At 35.6% G+C, this 22,542-nt stretch overlaps 1 protein-coding gene across 2 annotated transcripts in view; it reads right to left on the bottom strand.

Moving 5' to 3' along the window:
* Positions 1-22,542, bottom strand: part of CEPT1 (choline/ethanolamine phosphotransferase 1) — a 37,509-nt gene that overhangs the window by 13,474 nt on the left and 1,493 nt on the right. The window contains exons 2-5 of one of the 2 annotated variants that reach the window (XM_043875779.1): positions 17,008-17,417; positions 11,802-11,949; positions 9,111-9,252; positions 4,092-4,176 (exon numbers count right to left, since the gene is read on the bottom strand). In XM_043875779.1, coding sequence (XP_043731714.1) covers positions 4,092-4,176; positions 9,111-9,252; positions 11,802-11,949; positions 17,008-17,346 — 714 coding nt within the window. In that variant the 5' untranslated portion in view covers positions 17,347-17,417. The remainder of the gene's footprint in view (positions 1-4,091; positions 4,177-9,110; positions 9,253-11,801; positions 11,950-17,007; positions 17,418-22,542) is intronic. The other variant, XM_043875778.1, reaches the window with a different exon arrangement.

Genomic DNA, 22,542 nt, shown 5'->3' on the forward strand with positions numbered 1-22,542 from the left:
ATGAGAAATAAGACAATTTAATCTAGTTTTTTCCCTACATATAACATATGTATTACAAAGATGTACTTGCAGTTAATTTGGAAATTAATTTTTCTGTTAAACTACATATATGTAAATATGATTTTGTTTTAACTGGGTTGGCCACTAGCTTGGTTAACAGAGAAAGTGCACTAGGGTTAAATTCACAATGTCATAAAAATTCTGATTTGTACAATCTGACTTGTCAGTTGTTATTTTAAAAGAAGTATTCTTCTTAGAAGTCACTGAAGTGGGCTGGAGTCCTAGTTAAGGATTAGATTGTTATTAATTACAGACTTGCAATTATTTGTAAATGAATCTGATGCTCTAGGGAACTTATACATAAGCAGAATTGGATGGCATCATCGACAGGACAGACATGAGTCTGAGCAAACTTCGGGAGATGGTGAAGGACAGGGAAGCCTGGTGTGCTGGAGTCCATGGGGTTGCAAAGGGTCAGATTTGACTTAGTGGCTATATTGGTACTGGCAGACTGAAGACTGACCTAGAAATTCAACATACTGCCTTCCAATATTTTACTTTCTACCCTTGATAAGGGGCAAACTGGGCAGGACAAACTTAATGTTAATAACATTAACCATATAGCTAAGAGACAACTAAGAGTATTTTAAAGTCAAGTTCTGTTCTTTGGCCATTTTTTGATTGGGTCATTTATTTTTCTGGAATTGAGCTGCAGGAGTTGCTTGTATATTTTTGAGATTAATCCTTTGTCTGTTGCTTCATTTGCTATTATTTTCTCCCAATCTGAGGGCTGTCTTTTCACCTTGCTTATAGTTTCCTTTGTTGTGCAAAAGCTTTTAAGTTTCATTAGGTCCCATTTGTTTATTTTTGCTTTTATTTCCAATATTCTGGGAGGTGGGTCATAGAGGATCCTGCTGTGATTCATGTCGGAGAGTGTTTTGCCTATGTTCTCCTCTAGGAGCCCATCAGCAGACGAATGGATAAGGAAGCTGTGGTACATATACACCATGGAATATTACTCAGCCGTTAAAAAGAATTCATTTGAATCAGTTCTAATGAGATGGATGAAACTGGAGCCCATTATACAGAGTGAAGTAAGCCAGAAATATAAAGAACATTACAGCATACTAACACATATATATGGAATTTAGAAAGATGGTAATGATAACCCTATACGCAAAACAGAAAAAGAGACACAGATGTACAGAACAGACTTTTGGACTCTGTGGGAGAAGGCGAGGGTGGGATGTTTCGAGAGAACAGCATCAAAACATGTATATTATCTATAGTGAAACAGATCACCAGCCCAGGTTGGATGCGTGAGACAAGTGCTCGGGCCTGGTGCACTGGGAAGACCCAGAGGAATCCGGTGGAGAGGGAGGTGGGAGGGGGGATCGGGATGGGGAATACATATAACTCCATGGCTGATTCATGTCAATGTATGACAAAACCCACTTCAATATTGTAAAGTAATTAGCCTCCAACTAATAAAAATAAATGAAAAAAAAAAAGTCAAGTTTTATATATAAAGCCTAAGCCTCTATTTTTGAGATAAGTTGAAATATTTAAAACAGTACTATCTTACCACATGAATGACTATAGGGATCTTTAGAGTATCTGAGAAAACTAAAACAAAACAACCCACTCAGTGACTCTGAATAAGAGAAAAATAGGCAAAGGCTAGAACAGAACAAGTCCTCTAAGAGGAACGAAAGTTTAGGTCTCAAATTTAAGGGGCAGCCTATCCTTATCACCTTTGGAAATAGAAAAATTAGAAGAGAGGACTCTCATCTCATTTAGTAATAATCTCAGAGTTAAATAAAGAGGTCATGGACATATTCTTCCTCTCAAAATAGCAGTATCAATTTTGGAAGAAACCTGGAAATTAGTGGGAGTTATTAACACAGGTCTTATAACGAAAATGAACACTTACTATATATGATAAGCACTGCAGTCAGCATATAGCATGTTTTTCACTTTTTTAACCTTCACAACTATCCTAGGAGGTAGGAAATATTACCACCATTTATAAATGAGGAAATCTGGTCAGATACGGTAAGTGACTTTTCCAAGGTTATAGAATGGTAATGGTGGAAGAGTCTTGAAAGAAATTAATGTTGTTCCTCTACAGTGCTGAAACTCTTCTAATTTTCAGTCTACTAATCATCTGGGACAAACATTTGACATATGCTTTTAACTTGCTGTCATTAAGATGTCTGTATGTTTCAGCATGACCCTTCTCACATTCTAACACAATTTTCCCTAAAATGGCAGAATACAACAGGCAACAGCTAACACAAGTTTATATACTAATACGTTGAAATAAGTTGAAAATAAATTAGAAAGAACTGTTTCTGAAGCTTAGAACTTCCTCTGAACTTTGTAAAGAGAAAAGAAAGTACATCTGACAATTTCATTTCTATGATTAAATCAGTTAAAGCAACACACATTAAAAGCAAATGAAAATCTATGCAAGTTAGCAATTGATAAAAGTGAAGACAATATATCTGGAGAAAAAAATGTATTTCTAAAACATTATTCATGATGTTAAAATTAAAATGCATTAGTTTTAGAAACATTTTAATAGGAAGCACTCTATAAACAGAAGGTACTTTGTTATAGACAGACAAGGTGAAGGTAAAAGAGTCAATATCCTGACTGTTAGTTAAGAACACTAGCGGAAAAAAACCTTTGGTGAGTTTAACGTTAATAAATGAGCTATCAAAAATTATAAATCTAGACAACTGCAGTGAGCATAAAGCTTCAGGTCTTTGGAGAAAGTACTAGAAACAGGTTAAAGTTGAAGGAGTGCTAAAGAATGACACATCCTGAACTATGCACATTATTCTACTCTGGGAGGGAATCTCACAAAAAACTATGCCAATACATTATAATTCAACTGAAAATGGCTTCAGTTTCACTTGTAAAACATGTCTATAGTACTTCTTAATATATTCCATATTTCACGTTAATTTGAAAAAATGGTGTAGGATATCCCTCACTATTAATTTGTCCCCACAGCCACCACTACCACCACTGAATAAATGGCTTTTCAATGCTGCAAGATACTTTTCAGAAAGCACTCTGCTATCAAGAGACTCACTATTTCTATCATATTACTGAAACATTTTTGGATATGGGGACTCAATGCACAAAACCTAATGCAGCCTTCTAGCCTTGTGTTGCTAGAATGATCTATAATATGAACAGTTCCCCAATACTATTTTTTTCCCAATACTAAACTGTAAAAATTTTTTTGAAAAACTGTTTTTCTTGTAAATAAAACCTTTCAGACTAAAGTGTAAAGAATTCTGAAAAATTTCACTGGGAAACCATTTCCTAATAAGTTTTTTTGAACTTTTAAAAGTCATAAGGCCAAAATTATAATTCTAATATGAAGGGGGAAAAAGATATTACTTACTCTGTTAGCATTAAGGAAATAATATTTACCAAAACAAAATAGAACAAAGAAGGTATTCAAAGAACGACTGATAGTAACATGAAAAGCTAAGAATACTTAGTTTTTAAAGCACAACTAAGAGAGGAAAACAGTAAGCAAAACAAATAGAAGTGACAATAGCTTCTAGCATTATTTTTTTTAAACCAAGATCATTTAATAGAAGCAGAAGAACTAGCACCAGGTATCTTAAAGAATATTAAGAGAATAAACAATCTTTCCTATATAATTATAAAGAAGCTTCTCAAATTATCTAAGGAAAACTCTGCTTGGCTTATTTTTTTCAAAATATAAATACCAAAAAGTTCCGTTAAATGGTGGAAAGGTGTTTGTTTCAAAAATATTACATAGATCAAAAATAATATAAGGTACATCAGGTAAATGGGAGAGAACTGTTTTTAGTATCAAATCACCAGAAATATTAATTTCAAAAAATTTTGTTTAATAGGGTGGATTTTTATTGCCCTATTATACATTAAAATTATTTGTTTTCTAACGACCTGTTTGTCTGTGAAATACCACCAGGAAGACTTTTGAATTTTTGTTTTTTAATTACTCTGTGCATGACAAAGGTGCCGTCTTTATTGAGTTCACGCCATTGTTCATTGGACAGCATGAATATTCTAGCAGTTACCGTGAAGTTCCAGAACCAAGGTCCCAGGGTTCCTGTGAGAAGCTGGCATATTATAATTATGATCTGGGACTCTGTAACATCGAATCTATGCATAAGGAAACAAACATTTCAAAATAACTTTACTCAGAACTTTTGCTAAAGAGCCCTACGAAAACAAGGGAGCAAAAACAGATTTAAAATGTAGCATTCTCCGACATCTAAAGATTCAATGATACAATTTATACAGCACTATTATCATCCTTATGCATACAGGTATTCTTACCCAAATCAAAATAGTATAGAAGTTTAAAAATCAAAACTAATACACTGAACAAATGGCCTACAAACAGGCAGATGGAAACAATGGAAATAAAAACACAGAGTCAATGCTCAATTACCTAGGAATGCTGAATACTGCTGCCAAAACAATCACTGTCTGTGACGTAGGTCCCGTCAGTGCCAGAATCTACCCAGGCTTCCCAGTGGATAAAAATACTTCCCAGGAGCCCCAGTGGACAGTCATCTATGTGTCTGAAAAACCACTAATCATCTGACACCCCTTTACTTCTCCATACCTCATCCTGCTCCTGCCTTTGCAAGCTCAGTAAAATTATCATATGGATGTAGAAAGGGCAAGTAGGAGAGTGAACGTGTGACTTCTTTTGATATGGTCAGAGCAAAAATCAAATTGGCCATTTCTCTATCCTGCTTCCCTGATAATCTCTAGTCTAGAATCTTCTTCTTCTTCCTCTCTCTTCCCTTAATTCCTCATAATCATTATATCTCTCTACTGTATAGGATTACTTTATTAGTCATAAAAGTCATTAAAACATCCAATATAATCACTAAAGAAGTTTTGGAACACATGGTGACAGAAAAAGAGACTTCAAATAAAAACTACACAACAAAAATTAAGAACTGAGGAATGAGAATGAGAAAGAAGTCTATGATTTTACCTAATGATTTGAGAGTCCAAACTACAGTCTAGGTTTTACATTAATATAAATAGCTATTTTAGTATATTACCTATAATAATTCGATAAAATTTAAATGGGCAAGTCCAACTGGATTAATTATTACTGAGGGGGAAAAAAAACAGGAACTACAAATTAAAAGGAAAATCTTTGATACTAAATAATTCATGTGATAAATCTTAAACATTTAAAGACAGGTAGATCCTATACAGGCATTTGGAAATTTCCTCCTTGTTTTATTTTTTATTGAAGTATATAGTTGATTTACAATGTTTTGTTAGTTTCTACTCTATAACAAAGTGATTCAGTTATATAAGATATAACATTATATATATAAAATATATGTTGTAGATTATGTATTAAGAGACAGCAATTTTTAATTACTTGGAGGTAGGAGGTCTCTGAGTACTTATTCTTTAGAGGTTATTTGGATAAGAAGATGAACTTGATTTGTCAAACTATCAGTAAATACATAGCCTATTAACTTTTTTCAATTAACTACAGAAAAGGAAAACGTCATAAGTTATTTATTTACACAGGAATAAATGTTGGTGGCCAGGTTTTTGGTTAATGTAAATGTGAAACCCTAGATGTATGAACTGAAAAATGCCATAAACTGAAATAATATCTGTAAAAGTAATAGACTCACAGAAGGAATCTTAGATATCAAAACTCTTACAAGTTGGGAAATGAGGCCCATGAAAGTCATGGGCCTTGCCCAAGCTGATACGCAGATAATATGGCGATAACTCCTGAGGAAAGTCACTGGCCTGAGTTCAATCTATTACAATTTCTTTCTTTTATTCTCTTCTGAAAAGATAACTTGAGTATTTTTTTCCCTGAAATAGTAATTTAAGGGTTTTACCTTTTACAATGTGTAAGAATTTTTAAGGCCTTCATTTTACATAAATATAGTTTTATTAAAGATTGTTTAGGATTTCTAAGCATTTAATTTATAAAAATGACTCTATACATACAAGTTATATATTTAAAAGTATCTAGATATAGAGGGCTTAGGCTTTAAGAAATAGGAATTCTCTCATTTAATATAATCCATGAACAATTAAAAGACTATTTTACAAATGTTTACCCATGAGCTTCAATTCATAATTTTTCTTTTCCCCCTAACCTATGCTTCTATGAAGTTCTAACATCTAAGACCATATCCCTCCCTCAGTTTTTCATATCCAGGGCTAGGAAAAGTTCCAAAGGTATAAACTGGGTCAAGAAGGGTCCCAATTAACAGTACTTATCTCCATCAGATCTCTACTTGCTTAGTCCAGAAGCACTGTCACGGCAGAAGTCTGTCTAGATGTGAAAGGTGTTGATACTCTCTGTGCAAGGCAGCTTTTAGCAAATCAGATTTCAGTGATCAGAGCAAAGATATAGCTCATAATTGCATTCACTTCTATTCCCTACAGTATGGCCTCATTTTGAGTCTTGGCAGCATCTAGCATTGTTCTCCTTTGAAATTCATCCCTCTTCTGGCTTTTCATTCTGGTATGCCTCCTCCTACTATGGCTGTTCAATAATTTTCACAGGCTTCTTTCTAGGCTTGCTCTCTACATTTTCTGCTATCCTCAATCTGTTTGGATTTCTAAAATCCCTCACATACATGTTCTAGAGAAAACTATTTTTTCAAATAGGTTCCTCTCCCTCACATACATGTTCTAGAGAAAACTATTCCTTCAAATAGGTTCCTTTTCCCATCTTTCATTCAGCCACCCTAGAAGGGGAAATGGGACTCATTCCAATATCTGCTCTCTCATTCATTCTCCATATCCAAATACAGACTATGGCCTATAGTTTCTACCTGTTAAGTTTCTCTCCAACATATCCCTTTCTTGTCTTTTTTTTTTTTTTTTTTTAAGATTTTTTGATGTGGATCATTTTTAAAGTCTCTATTGAATTTGTTATGATACCGCTTCTGTTTCGTGTTTCGGTCCTTTGGACACAAGGCACGTGGTATGTTAGCTCCCTGACCAGGGGTTGAACCCACATTCCCTGCACTGCAAGGCGAAGCACCAACCACTGGACGGTCAGAGAAGTTCCCCCTTTCTCTACAATAGCACTGTGACTGTGCTAGTTCAGATTTCACCATTCCTCATATTTAAGTATGTTAATACCTCCTAAAGGATCTAACTTCTGTCACAGCCCACTCCAATTCACCCTCCAAACTGCTGCCAGACTGATCTTTTTCTCATTTCCTGCAAAGGTTCTCTGTTGATTGAGGATGAAAAACCCTCAGTTCTTGGCAGAACACAGAAGGCCCGTGATTTTCTGGATCTTCTCCAGCCTTATCTCCTACCACACCCCTACAAGCATCTTATGATTTAACAATATAGCTTGCAATTCTCCAAGTACGTATTTCATCAAAGGAATATACCACATGGGAAATTTCAAGACTGGCAAAAAGAAAGCAGTCATAGCAAATCACTCCTAAAAATACCGTCTATTTAACTCTTCCCCTGCTCCATGGTTCATTTTCTTTCCTTTCTTCACTTCCCACACCATAAGACTGGTGCTGCTTTATTTGAATGGGAAAGAAAATAAATTAGGGCTAAATGATAAATAAGCTTTCAAAATAAGGGTTTGAAAGTTAACCCTAACATAATAACCAATGAAACATAAACTATGTGAAATCCAAGTACTACAAATTCCGCTATTTTTGAAAACAATAACATTACTAACAATTAAAACTGAATTAGGGAAAATTAAGTGATCTTAGAAGTCCTTTATATTTTGTGGTTTTTACCTAATGTAGATAAAGACTATGAAAACATTACTGAGATTACAATGAAACTATGAAAATACTGAAAAAAAATCTGTACACAATATTTTTGATTACTGCTTTTTTTAATAAGTATCTGATATCTTCTATATTTTCTGAGCATAGATCATTTTATAAACTGCTGATGAATGCACAGAACGTAGTTTTCAATTAGAAACTCATGGCCACTATTATCACTTAAGCTGTGCCTTAAACACATTCTCTAAATCCCTCTATTTTTAAGTCATTCCAAGACATGTCTTTTAGTTAACATTCATATTATTATTAATTATTCATTTACTGTCATAAGAACACCTTAAATCCTATTTAAATAAGGTTAGCAAAAATCACCTGAAGAGAACTTGTAGGGGACAGCTAAATTTCTATGCCTTCTGGCTTTTTCAAGGACTAGAAAACTAAGTTTATCAGTGACCTAAAATTTTAAAATCCATTAATGATTTGTCTTAATGAAAGACTTGGTTAAGATGGTCTCCTATCACTTCACATCAGAGATTTTTATTATGATATTCCATGAAGTTTTCAGAGTCTTTTCTCATTTTTTTTTTCATCTAACCTACACCAGGAAAAAAAATAAAAGATTAACTAGAGTAGTGTAAATCAGATTTGTGATACTTAATTAAACACCAATTGGTGAATTCCATCCTTAACCTTTTCAAGACTGGCTTACTCATTAATATTTATACACACACACACAAAATATTTACAGAAAAGTGCTAATCATTAAGGAGGAACTATTCATTTTGGAGTTCAAACAAAGTTCCTATTTCATTTTTTAAATTCTTAAGCATTTTGTTGGCAGTAATAATCTATATGGTGTGCTCATATCCATTAATGTATCAAGAGCTTAGATATTTATAGATTCATAAATAAAAACAATGTGAAGAGAGTAAAATCTAATTCAGCTATGATATTTAAAGAGTTGCTCTTAGCTTTCATAAACTATCTTTTCTTTCCTGAAAATACAAGTTCATAGGTCAAAATAAAATGCAGTATTAAGATGAATTAACAGTGGGGAAAAAGAAAAATGAATTTGAGGGAAATACAGTGGGATATGAGTGAAGCGGCTACTATTTTTTATATTACTTTAAAAATACTGGTTGGGAGTTTCTAATATTTCCTGTTAAACAGTGTGACAGAAGGACACATGATAAAATGGTGACAGTTTCTTTTATTTACTAAAGTAGTGATTTGATCAATTTCTAACACTTAAATATCTATAAGCAACATTCTTTGTATCTGAGAGAGAAAAAACACACACCATTAAGTGTTACTTACATTCCAAATCGCAATGTTCCAGAAACGTATGTTTGCCAGTGTGCACAATAGAACATGAATGTCCCAGCAAAACAACAAAAAAACATCCAATCGGGGTTTGTCCCCAGCTGCACTGTAATACAAGTTCCAAGAACCACAAAAACTGAAAAAGAAAGATTACAATGAAAACTAAACAATCTGATTAACAAACATTAACTAAGCTGGTAATGATTTTAGATGAGGCAAAAAGAAAACATGCTATGAATGTTTAATCTTTTTTCAGTCATCTACGCAAATAGGACAACAGGCTACAATCTTTTATATTAACATTTACCCTGTAACTTCAATCTGTTCTTTCACTATACCACTAGGTGAAAACAAACTTCTTGAAAGCAACTAAAATACTTCGGCGTTTTTTTGCAGTACATGTGTATCTCGCTTTATTTCACGTAACAGATACTGTGCTTCCAGATATTGCATTTTTTTCCCAATTAAAGGTTTGTGGCAGCCTTGCATTGCATGTCTATAAGTGCCACTTTCTTTTCAACAGTTTTAGCTCACTTAGTATCTCTGTGTCACATTTTAGTAATTGTTAAAATACTTCCAATTATTTTCCATTATTACATTTGTCATGATTTCTGATCAGTAACCTTTGATGTTACCACTGCAAAAAAAGATTACAACTTGCTGAAGGCTCAGATGGTAGCATTTTTATCAATAAAGTATTTTTTAATTAAATAGTATACATTTTTCAGACATAATGCTATTGCACAGTTAACAGACTAAAGCGCAGTGCAAAAATAACTTTTACATACACTAGGAAATCAAAAAAACTTGTTTCGCTTTATTGCAATATTCACTTTATTGCAGTGGTCTGAAACTGAATCCGCAATACATCTGAGGTATGTCTGTATTCCCTCAACTCAATGATAGAGTACTAGTGAGCAGTGAAAAACTACAAGGCAGAAAGTCAAAAAGAAAGAAAAACAAAGGCCTAGATAATTCACTGGCTAGATAATCTACTGGCTTCAGATAGCAATCTTTTTTTATTTAGCAGATTTCACTATGGGTAATATACATTAAAAACAAAAAAAGGACTGCCTATAAAAGTTTCGAACTCAAACTACAATGCAAAAATGACTATCACTTAGGAAAAAAAACAGAACACCTATCATTCTGCTGTTACCAAATTAAATTATAATAGTTTTTCAAGATGCCCAACTAGCATCTTCAGTGGACGCTTTTTCTTGAGTCTTAAGAGTTACATGAAATTATCTGTTCCTTCCCCTTTGCTAAGCAAGCTGCTATCAGGATACAACCAAACAATGATTTTAACATACACTTACATTTGTGAATCTGAGCTCACAAAGTAAAACCATCAAGGGTTTTTGTTTGCCTCTTTAAAAATATTTTAAACGCTGTGCCAAATGACAAGAAACCAACTGAAGAACTAAAAAAAATAAGTGTGTTGGGAGGAATATGTGGCAAGGTGGGGAGTCAGGGGGAGCAGAGTTCTTAAAAGGAAGACTAGTTAGAAACTGTCATTTCATTTCTAAATCTCTTTTTTCCCTCTAAAGAAGTACTAAATTATTATTCTTTAAATGGTACAAATAAAGATATACCACATATAATCTAATTAGAGTAATCATCTTTTGCTAGCACCTTTTAATGTATTTTTTCCTAGTCTTTTCATCGAAGCCCACTATCACAGCTACAGTCCAAGTCTATAATGAAATTTTAAATGTCTGTATAATATCCATTTAAATAAAAAGACTATCTTATAAAACTGATCAACATTTATCTACCAGTACAAAATTAATAGCTAATACAACCTGGAGTAGAATCAGAATTCAGAAATATCTTTAGAGTTGAAATAATGGCTGAATTTACTAAGTGTTCATATGAGATGCCTAGAACAGGCAAATTCATAGAGACAGTAAGTTAGTGGTTACCAGGGCCTGGGGGAAGTAGGGAATGCAGAGTCACCACTAGCAAATGATTCCCTTTCGGAGTGGAAAGGAAAAAACTGACATCTGACAAAATGTTTTGGAATTAGAGGGCTTCTCTGGTGGCTCAGCTGGTAAAGAATCTGCCTGCAATGTGGGAGACCTGGGTTCGACCCCTGGGTTGGGAAGAGCCCCTGGAGAAGGGAACAGCTACCCACTCCAGTACTGTGACCTGGAGAATTCCATGGACTGTATAGTCCATGGGGTTGCAAAGAGTCAGACACGATTAAGCGACTTTTCGGTTGCATAATTTTGTGACTACACTAAAAGTCACTAAATTGTATACTTTAAAAGGATGAATTTTATAGTAAGTGAATTATATCTTAATAAAAACTTTAAAAAGGCAAAAACAAAAATACAAAGACTATGAATTTCTTAGTCTCCCATTACTGAACTCTCATCTATAAATTATGAGATTTTTTTCATGATAACAATTATGCCCTAAGAATTTAAAAACAACAGGTGCCAAAACAATAATATTTAGGGTTAAAAATAACTTAGGTAGAAATTAATTCCTAAATTTCCTGATATCATCAAATAATGAACAAGTATTAACCAATTTTATATTTTTGACAATATTAAAACTTAATATAAAATCACTTCTTCTGATAACTACTATAATATCACAAGCCTCTTATTTATCTTATCATTGTTTTCATATTCCTTTTAACACTGTTAATCATTAACATTAAAAAATCAATAATACCTGTCGATAGTGAATCACACCCATGATCAAAAAGTTCTCCCAAAGGAGAACTACTATTAGTTCTTCTTGCCTGTTTCCCATCAATAGCATCCAAAGACTGGTAAATGAAAAGGCCGCATGCACAAGCAATATACGCCCACAGAGGTGCCTGTGAAATAAAATTTAAAAAACAAGAGTAACAAGACATATTAATATTATGTTTGGCTAATATATTTTTACTTGCAGATATTCTTCATTCTCCAGAGAAGTTGGAAGCTATGGGAGAGAAGATCCAGGTGCTACATAATGAAAAACTTTTCAAAACAATCAGAATTATGAGAATTAAATTCCCTGTTTTGCAGGGATACTCAAGCAGATGCTGGGTAAACTACTTCACAGGGGTAATACAGAAATGCCATGCGAGATTAGATTAGGTAACTTGTATAAGATTCCTCCTAACATTTAGACTCTAAGAATCAATTAATGAATAGCTAGTAAGGTTTATCCTAAGTTGTGTTTTTGAAGATGTTTATAAGTATTACACAAAAAGAAAATTTCTATGTTAAACTCAGTTGGAAAACACTGGATTAAACAACGTTAAACCAATTTTTCTACTGCAGGACTGCTTCCAGCTCTTAAGATTGCTAACGCGTATTGTGCATGTTCAAGGAGGATACAACATGCTGCCATTTCCCAAATGTATTTGAGTGTGTGACTTATTTTTTTCACTGTTTCATGAAGCAACACTAGGGAAATAATGATCTACTTACTAGACAGAGTGCTTACATTACTTTTCAAATACTTATTATGGTCACATTTTCAATTAATAATTTTTCTTTTGTCAGACAGAAATTAAACCACTAATACTGAATTTAAATGTGACGCATTAAAAAAAGAGAGCTTCTATTTAGTCTGTTCTCTGTAAGAAAGTAAGAGTTTTTTGCATCATCTTTTCCAATTTTCCTATGCCTAGGCCATGAAAACAATTTTATAACCACAAGATATTTTCTCAGATATTGGTTTTCAAGTTAACTGCACTAAATGTTCAGAGCTGCAAATTAAAACTATTTAGAGCCGCAAAAAATATTCAGTATATTCTGCACTACAAAGAGGTATCTCCCTGAGAGAGATCTATTTGTGTGTGTGTGTGTGCTCAGTCATGTCCAACTCTTGCAACCCAATGGACTATAGCTTACCAGGCTCCTCTGTCCATGGGAATTTCCAGGTAAGAATACTGGACTGGGTTGCCAATTCCTTCTTCAGGGGATCTTCCTAACACAAACTTCAAACCCATATCTCCTGCATTGACAGGCAGATTCTTTACCACTGAGCTACCTGGGAAGCCCAGAGACCTATTTAGACTCAGTTATTAAAGGTAAAGATCTTCTCTTAAATGGTTTTTTTTTTGGAGTCTCATAATTTTAAAAACGCTGAGGCTGCTAAAAAGATCATCGTATACACCTCTCCCAAGCTCGAGTTACAAACCTGGAAAAGAATACCTGTGATTTTGTAACCAAGTTTACATGGCAGCACACTGGACTAAGTGGTTAATCTTTTTTTTTAACGTATTTGTTTTTTAAAATTTTTATTACTAATTTTTGGTTTTGCTGGGCCTTCACTGCTGTACACAGCTTGCTCTGGTTGTGGAGAGCAGCCGTGTTGCACGGGCTCCTCACTGCAGTCTTCTATTTCAGAGCACAGGCAGCAGGCACACAGGCTTCAGCAGCTGCGGCACGTGCATGGAGGAGCCGGGGCTTACCGGCTCCGGCGTGCACGCTTCAGGAGCTGCTGCACGCAGGCCCAGCGCGTGCAGCCCACGGGCTCTCGAGAGTGGGCTCAGCAGCTGTGGCGCACGGGCCTAGTCGCTCCCAGGCATGCGGAATCTTCCCGGACCAGGGATCAAATCCACGTCCCCTGCATGGGCAGGCGGATTCTTATCCACTGCGCCACCAGCAAAGTCCACTAAGCGATTACTCTTATGTGACTAAGAACCTTCCCTTCTAGACTTGGGTTTACTGCGTCTTACTCCTAGAGGAAGCCAGGAATTCTCTAGAGCTGCACTGTCTTATACAATAGCCATTAGCCAGCCATCTGTGACTATTTTAGTTTAAATTCATTAAAATAAACCAAAACTTAAGTTCCTCAGTTGCTAGGTACATTTCAAATGTTCAATAGCCATAAGTATCTATGGCCTCCATATCAGATCACACAGATACAGAACACTATCATCATCACAGAAAATTCTATTGAACACTACTGCTTTACAGAACTATAAAAACAAGCAGGGAGGGGGGATCGGGATGGGGAATACGTGTAAATCTATGGCTGATTCATATCAATGTATGACAAAAAAAAAATAAATAAATAAATAAAAATTAAAAACAAAACAAAACAAAAAAAAACAAGGAACTTCTTGGGGAGGGGGGCGGTTTAGGATTTTAAGGGGAAATGTGTTACCCTGGAACAGAATCAGATACAACTTAGTGACTAAATAACCACCACCCAGAAAAGAGCAAGATGGTAATTACATATATAAGAGAGAGAAGCAAAGCCTTCTTATCTTTGGACTTTTCTTTTTTCTTGTGAATACATAGAACACTTTAATATTTATCTATTTCTTCTTTGTTTTCATTATTTCACAATTCGCAGAGGTATTTTAAGAAGAAAGCCTTCTCATTCAGGAGCAGGTATGGTCTCACCTGGGTTAAGAGTCTGATACACTGAATGTGTAAGTCAGGAAACTATTATGTCATAATCTACCTTAATTTCTCCCAGCAGCATTCTGAAATTAGCGTAGTTCCTATTCTGGAAGTTTCCCAAAGATTTAACTAATGCTAGGGTTACTCTAATAATTCCAAATCACTTAAGAAAAGAGGCTGAGGAAAAGGATTACAGGGAACGTGGTGCCTGGTACAGTCTAGGTGTTCAAAAAATGACTATTCGTGGCCAAGCTAATCTTGAACTTGCTCTCATTCCCTGATCTTTCTCCTGGAACTAGTTTAGGACTTAGAAGGTTTCAACTGGAACCAACCCAATTCCCTGTTGTATCTCTAAGGATGTGTGAGATCTGGACCAGACTCCTCTGGAAGGAGATGTCAAAGCCTCAAGTGATCCACAGGAAAAACAACTCCAAGGAAATGTGATAAAGAATCCCAATACATATTTAAACAACTGCACTGGTGTTTATTTTTTGTTTCCAGATCGACGTAAAGAAAGATAGTTAAGAAAATGACGGGAAACCAGAAATATATCCATATAATCTGTATGAGTTGTATCTATATAGTAAAAGAGGAATTAAAGGTAATCAAGGGTGAGGGGAAAATAAGCATCTGGAAAAAGACAAAGAAATGTTTTATATGTAACTGTGACCCTCAATACAGAGAAGGCAATGGCACCCCACTCCAGTACTCTTGCCTGGAAAATCCCATGGATGGAGGAGCCTGGTGGGCTGCGGTCCATGGGGTCGCTAGGAGTCGGACATGACTGAGCGACTTCACTTTCACTTTTCGTTTTCACACACTGGAGAAGGAAACGGCAACCCACTCCAGTATTCTTGCCTGGAGACTCCCAGGGACGGGGGAGCCTGGTGGGCTGCCGTCTATGGGGTCGCACAGAGTCGGACACGACTGAAGCGACGTAGCAGTAGCAGCAGCAGCAGCAGTGACCCTCAATAACTATTTACGTTACAAGCTATATGTGGAAACAAATGAATTAATGAATACAGAAAAGGATAATGGATTAAATGGTGATAATTTTACCTCAAAAAACAAATCATCTGAAAAAGACTACATTGAAAAAATTACTTCAAGTTTAAAACAAGACAATGAGCGTTGTAGCCACTATGATTCACACAGTCACTTTCAACAGCTTTACTTGAGGATCACCTCCTATCTTCTTGGCTTATCTGTATTGATCATTCTGGCACAGTAAATGTTTTGATTCTCTTTCATCTACCTAACTACCTTGGTTAACTTTTTGACAAGGACATTGTGAAGCCAAATAAACTCCAATTTACCCACTGAGTTTCAGTTTTGGTTTTAAGTAGTGAGCAGAAAGAAGGTAAAAGTGAAAGAGCAGCAGAGACATTTATCTTTGAGAATGTCCAGCAATACCATGTTTCCTTTTTTTAACAACAGCCACAGCAGGATACAGAGCAGGAAATACATTATACCGTTTCTTTCTTCTATTTTCTCTTGCTGTGTTAAAATAACAGAACAATAGAGATACACCTGGGGTTATCAGCCACATATGTTTACAGGAAGAGAAAAGGGATATTCAACAACTCTCACTGGAAATCAACACAATACTTTTGATATGACTAATTTATAGCTGTGCCATCTTCCTACCAGAGACTTTGCTCTCTGATCATTTTAAACCTTGCTAAGACTTTATTTAAAAGCAGAGACATTACTTTGCCAACAAAAGTCCGTCTAGTCAAGGCTATGGTTTTTCCAGTAGTCATGTACGGATGCGAGAGTTGGACGGTGAAGAAAGCTGAGCACTGAAGAATTGATGCTTTTGAAGTGTGGTGTTGGAGAAGACTCTTGAGAGTCCCTTGGATGGCAAGAACATCCAACCAGTCCATCCTAAAGGAGATCAGTCCTGGGTGTTCACTGGAAGGACTGATGCTGAAGCTGAAACTCCAATACTTTGTCCACCTCATGCGAAGAGTTGACTCACTGGAAAAGACCCTGATGCTGGGAAGGATTGGGGGCATGAGGAGAAGGGGATGACAGAGGATGAGATGGCTGGATGGCATCACTGACTCGATGGACATGGGTTTGAGTAGACTCTGGGAGTTGGTGATAGACAGGGAGGCCTGGCGTGCTGCGATTCATGGGGTCGCAGAAAGTCCGACACAACTGAGTGACTGACTCAACTGAAGACTTCATTAGCCATAATAAAGGGGGATAAAATTCTTTTTGTAAAGCATTGAGATTTACTGATTTTAAAGGACTACTTTACATGTTAATCTCAACTAACATTAATTTATCTAATGGCATCAGAGTCCACACTTTGCTTCTGGTTTCTCATAAGCATAGTGTATGTAAAGTAGGTTGCAGTTATGAGAGCTATTTATAGTAATATATGACAGGATATTTTAAAACAGCTGACAAATAGCTGTCACATTATCTTACCTTTAGCTAAAATGACCTAAAAATCCCAATTATAGTGTTTCCAGCATGCAATAAATGTTTATATCTGTTATAAAAGAAATTCCTCTTACCTGCTCTGTAGCTGTAGGGCAGTAGAAGACTAATAAAACAGTTGTACAGATGTTTATTGACAATCCAATGATCGTGATGAGATTTGGAGCGATCCAGGAGGGAACTCGTCCAACGAGCCATTCCCAGTACCCCTGCATCAAAGGCTCAAGCAAGGACCGTCCGGCACTCTGATACCTGTGTTCTTCTAGCCGCTTAAGTTGATGTCTTGACAATGGTGGTGTAGGTAACTGGAACAACTTATTTAATACACACCCGGGAGTAGTCATATGCCCGAAGCCCAAAGGGGACTCCGGGTGAGAATCTCCACATCGTTTCCTTGTTGACCGATGCCCACTCATGGATCTTGGCTTTCTTTTATTTGAGGAGAATACTTTATTTTGTTTTATAGTTTTTGGTGGATGGTCTTTCCCTGGGGATAGGAAAAAAGATATATTTGTCAGCCACTATTTATATCAATGTCAGTAAATTAAAAAAAATCAAACTGGCAATAAAACAATACATATTGAACAAGGATCAGAAAAACAGGGATCTGCTTTTAGTTCTAATTCTTACTGGTGTAAAGCCAAAAGAAGTCATATAACCTCATCTTTATGTGAAAAATATTAAGAATTTTAATAATGTGCTTCCTGTTACCTTATAGCTTACCTGACTTCAAAGCTCATGATTTTTTTTTTCAATTTCACACTGCTATCATAGTATAAATTGGAAAAAAACCTAATAATGATCTGATCATTTCACATATGAGGAAACTGAGGTCCAAAGCACACCCAAAGACAACTAGTAAACCAGTCTTAATAGTGGAGAAATGACCTACATAGAATGGGTCTTAAACTAGATTTTTATTTAATGTGAATAGCTAATACTTATTGAGCACTTACTATGTACTAAACATTTTAAGCAAGTTTTATATATTAACTCATTTACTCTTCACAACCACCATAGATGCTAAATACTATTAATTACTCCAGTTTTTGCAGAAAATTAAACTAAGGCACAGAGAGGCTAATTAACTTGTCCAAGTTCACACAGCTGTTAAGTGAGGTTCATATAAACAGGGTTTCTGTTTAAATAAAAGATAGAACTTTTTAGAGGAAAGGGATATAGATAATATTTCATGAGGGAATAAACAACAATGAAAAAAATTAACTTTAAGAGGACTGTATTTATGTGTTAGAGTGAACTGATAAACTGAGGTAGTAAAAAAACAATTATAAGTGCATTAAGTGGTGACTGTTTATGTTGTTGTTCAGTCACACAGTCATCTCTGACTCTTCGCAACCCCAAGTACTACAGCAGGCCAGGCCTCCCTGGCCCTCATAAGGTTTTCTATAAACCTTAAATTTAAACCCATGAGGTACTTCTACCTGACTTAGAAAGGATCAGAAATAATACACTTACCGTAAGTTATTAACCAATGTAAGAAAACAATGACAAGCTGATAACATATAAAAATTAGTATGGTGACACTAAAGGTTTGAAGTGGTGAGGGCCTACAGTAGGGTGGTAAAAATGGAAATATGAAGACAGTCAAATCTGTAAGTAATTTCTACTTAGGAGGAGGAATCAAGAGGAAATACTTAGGAATTAGATATGAGGGACAGAAAACCAGAAGAAAAAAGAAATCAGTCAGAGACTACTGGTACTGTGGTCAAAAAGGAGAGTTTAGAAGGAAAATCAGTTATTTTGGCTTTTGGGAGGTATGAGATGAAAGGGGATCTCGCAATGAAAGGAAAGACATACATGCAACTTTTATATAGAGATGTTTTAGACAAAAATCAAATGACTGGAGTTTAGGTGAGATATCAAAATTTCAATTTTTTAACTTGGAAGCTAACGCCTAGTTGAAGACTGGAAAGCAGAAAATTTCTTAAAAGTATTAAGTATGAAGAGAAAAAGAAACTCATGGTTAGTGAGCAGAAAGAAAAACCATGAAACGATTAAAAAAGGAAAAAAAAATCTTAACAGAACTAAAAGGGTAGTGACATTTGACCGACAAAGATGTACTTTGATCTGGCAAAAAGCTATCCAGAACACAGTACGAAATTCCCAGAAATGCTCCACCATGGGAATACAGAATGTGATACAGGGTCTAGGACAACTCAGCAATGTACCTAGTATCAAAATATGCCCACGACTTCTCTCTATTCCCATAAATAAATCCCAAAATTCCAATGTCACTAATGATCTAAAGTGGCATCCCAAACCTCAGTTAATCCTGTATCTCAATAATCGGTTTAAAGAATAGTTACTGTAGTTACTAACTGACTTACATTTTCAGAAATCACGAAAGAATCACTGGTAGCCCAGTTTAACTAACTCAAGTGCTCTGAAATAAAAATAATGATTTCAAGCCAAGGCAAACCAAAGCTAATTTCCTACTATTTCAAAGAATTCTTTCACACATTCAATTGTATCATAAAGAAACTGATTTAAACTGTTTAAAGTAATATTTACATAATGTCAAACATCTGGTTACAAAATCATTTTAGATGATGAAATGACAGACTGATGACCACCAAAATACTGTACTACCAAGCAGCCAAATTTTCAGAAGTCAAACTGAATGATGTATTTTCATATTTGGTGAGCTATAATCAATCAGCTCTTACAGATTTCCACTTAAATGGGAATAAAAAGTTTGGCCAACTCAATTTATATTTTATTTTTGTCGTGTCCCATTCTCCCATGGTTAAAAAAAAAAAAAAGTGACATATTGAGGATGCTGGCCTGATTTTGGCACTAAACAGCTACAAGTTTCTGATCCTAATGGTTTTAAGTTTGAGCATTTGGCAGGACTATATGATAAACTGGATACTTTTCCTTTTAAGTCTTTTCCCCTTCTGACCTAGATTTTTGTCCTTCTATTTCTCTTTTAAGAAAAATCTACATTTTGATCAACCTTCCTAGACCTAGTTATTATATAATACATACATGTAAAAAGGACATTTCAATTTGGCAACACTATCTCTGGGAAGGTTACTAGCAAAAAGATTGCAAATAAAAATTCAGATACATGTTGCCCTTTGCTTTCCACACACAGGTAGCCACAGAGGTTGCTGACACTGCCACAGATCCATCTCTACTCTTCCTTCCTCCCGTCACACCTGAGACCAGGAGGCAACTGCCAGGAAAACCACCTCAGGAAAAAAAGAGGAGTTTCTGAACTTCAGCAAGTGAAAAGCAAGCATATCAAGGGAGCAAGACAGTGAAGGTTACTACAACAGAAGAGGAGACTCCATGGAGAGAAAGGGGAAAGGATCTGAGATAGGAGTATGGAAAGAAGGTACAAACATTACAAAAATTATTTTAGCTACCTGATATTTTTATCTAGAGTCAAGCCTATGACCAAAAGGTTGAGGAGAAAATGTCATTTTCTACCCACACTACAAGGAACTAAAAAATTAATGCAAGAAATTAAAACTAGTGCTGGTTAGCTTAGAAACCCAGACACCAGTGGTTAAGTTTTTATGAGAAAATGAATTCCAAGTTTCAAATGCATTCAGCCAATATCTGAGTGCAGTAAACAAAACAGACATAATCCCAGTTCCCAAGTCCAATGGAAAAAGTAAGTAAAAGAAGGTAGATAAGCAAATGACATTACACACTTACACACTGTGATGGACAATGTGAAGAAAACAAGATGTGGAGCCAGAATATAGTTGAAGAGGAACACTGTAGATAAGGTGGTTGAAGACCATGAAAAAGAAGCATTTATACCTGGTGGCTCAGACAGTAAAGCGTCTGTCTGCAATGCAGGAGGCCCAGGTTTGATCCCTGGGTTAGGAAGATCCCCTGGAGAAGGAAATGGCAGCCCACTCCAGTACTCTTGCCTGGAAAATCCCATGGACTGAGGAGCCTGGTAGGCTACAGCCCATGGGGTCGCAAAGAGTAGGACACCACTGAGCAACTTCACTTTCACTTCACATAGTAACTTCAGAGGAAAAGGAGAGAGCCATTCCAAGAGCAAGAGGAAGAACAGTCCAAGAAAGAAAAACAGACTTGAGGCAAAATCCAGCTTATCTTTCTTATTCACATCTCTGGGATCACTATGGCTGGACAGTAGTAAACCATATGAAAGAGTGAGATAAAGGAGACTATGAAAAGTTCAACAATGCAGAGGTTTATAGATTGTGGCAAGGAGCTAATATTTTATTCTGATCTTATAGAAAGCCATCAATTAACCTATAAATAAATCTGTAATTTTGCAGCACAGCCAATTTATTAACTAAGGAAGTGTTTTAACAAATTATAACAATAAAAGTGAGTATTTTAAATGTTTTAAAATCCTCATTACCTGGAATTCAGATTATAATAATACTGATCACTGTCCTATGTCACCTCTCCACTTATAATCAATAAACTCCCCTCCTCTGCTATAAGTTGGCTTGAACGTGATACTTCTTCCATAGCACTTACCACATTTTGAAGTTTTTTTGTTAATTGTTGGTGTTTTTTTTTTGGTCTTTTCCCCACACTGATATGTAAGACACAGGAGTGCAGGAGCCATGCATGTCTTAACATTCTTTTCCCAAAATCTTATACCATACCTAACACTAGGTGGGTGATCAGTACTTATTTGTGGGACAATGAACAAATGTGATTCATCTAGTTATTTAATAGCTCCGGATTGTTCTATATCTTTGAGGAAACAGAAAGACTGAAATATGCCATCCATGCCCTCAAGCTCAAAGTGGTGGTGGGGAGCCTTGTAAATAGCTAAGCTATGGCATACTGGGAACAAACTGCCGTGGGAGTTCAAGGGAGGGGGCACATATGGTCTAACAAAATTCTCCTTTGCACAGACATGTATCTATGTAAAAAGTCCAATGAAGGTACAAAAATAAAATCATAGACATTTAATGAGTATCTTTACTAAAATTATACACAATTTGTAGACCTTAAGTCTGTGATGCGAAACATCTGTGCTTGTAGCCGCTAAAGATAATAACATGCTGTCTACAATATTCCAGTGTTCAGCACTGGTGAAAATCTGACAAGGATCACACTAAAAAAGGAATCTCCAACCGCTCAGCAGAGCATAAGGTAAGCTTACACAATATCCAACCTATAGTGTGAAATTCCAATATTCCCATCCCCCCTGTGTCTAAGGGTGCCAAGTTTTGAGCTGCACTGATTCAGCAGTATGTTTACAACCCTTTCAAAGGAATTGGTGACTACACAGCTCTTTCCACTTCTATAGCACAACTAAAGGAAAATACTAATGGTGAACAATATCTGGGAGGCAGAGCAGCGAACTATAAAAAATCAAGCTTAAAAAAACTAATAGGATCACAGGATTACATTCAGCATTATTTAACAAGTGATACACAGAACAAGTTACCAAAAACAAAAGCCTTTTCAGAAGACTTGGAAGCTAAAACAGTACTGTGTAACACAATTTAGATCTACTGCTTTGCTGAAGTGAAATCTTGCATTCCTTAAAAAAAAAAAAAAAGGAAACAACTTCTTCCAGAAACAAACAAACAAGCAAAAAAAGCCAAAGCTTAACATTTGGTGGATTATTTTCCTATACC

The sequence above is a fragment of the Cervus elaphus genome, chromosome 20 (assembly GCF_910594005.1).
Source record: "Cervus elaphus chromosome 20, mCerEla1.1, whole genome shotgun sequence".
Lineage (NCBI taxonomy): Eukaryota > Metazoa > Chordata > Mammalia > Artiodactyla > Cervidae > Cervus > Cervus elaphus.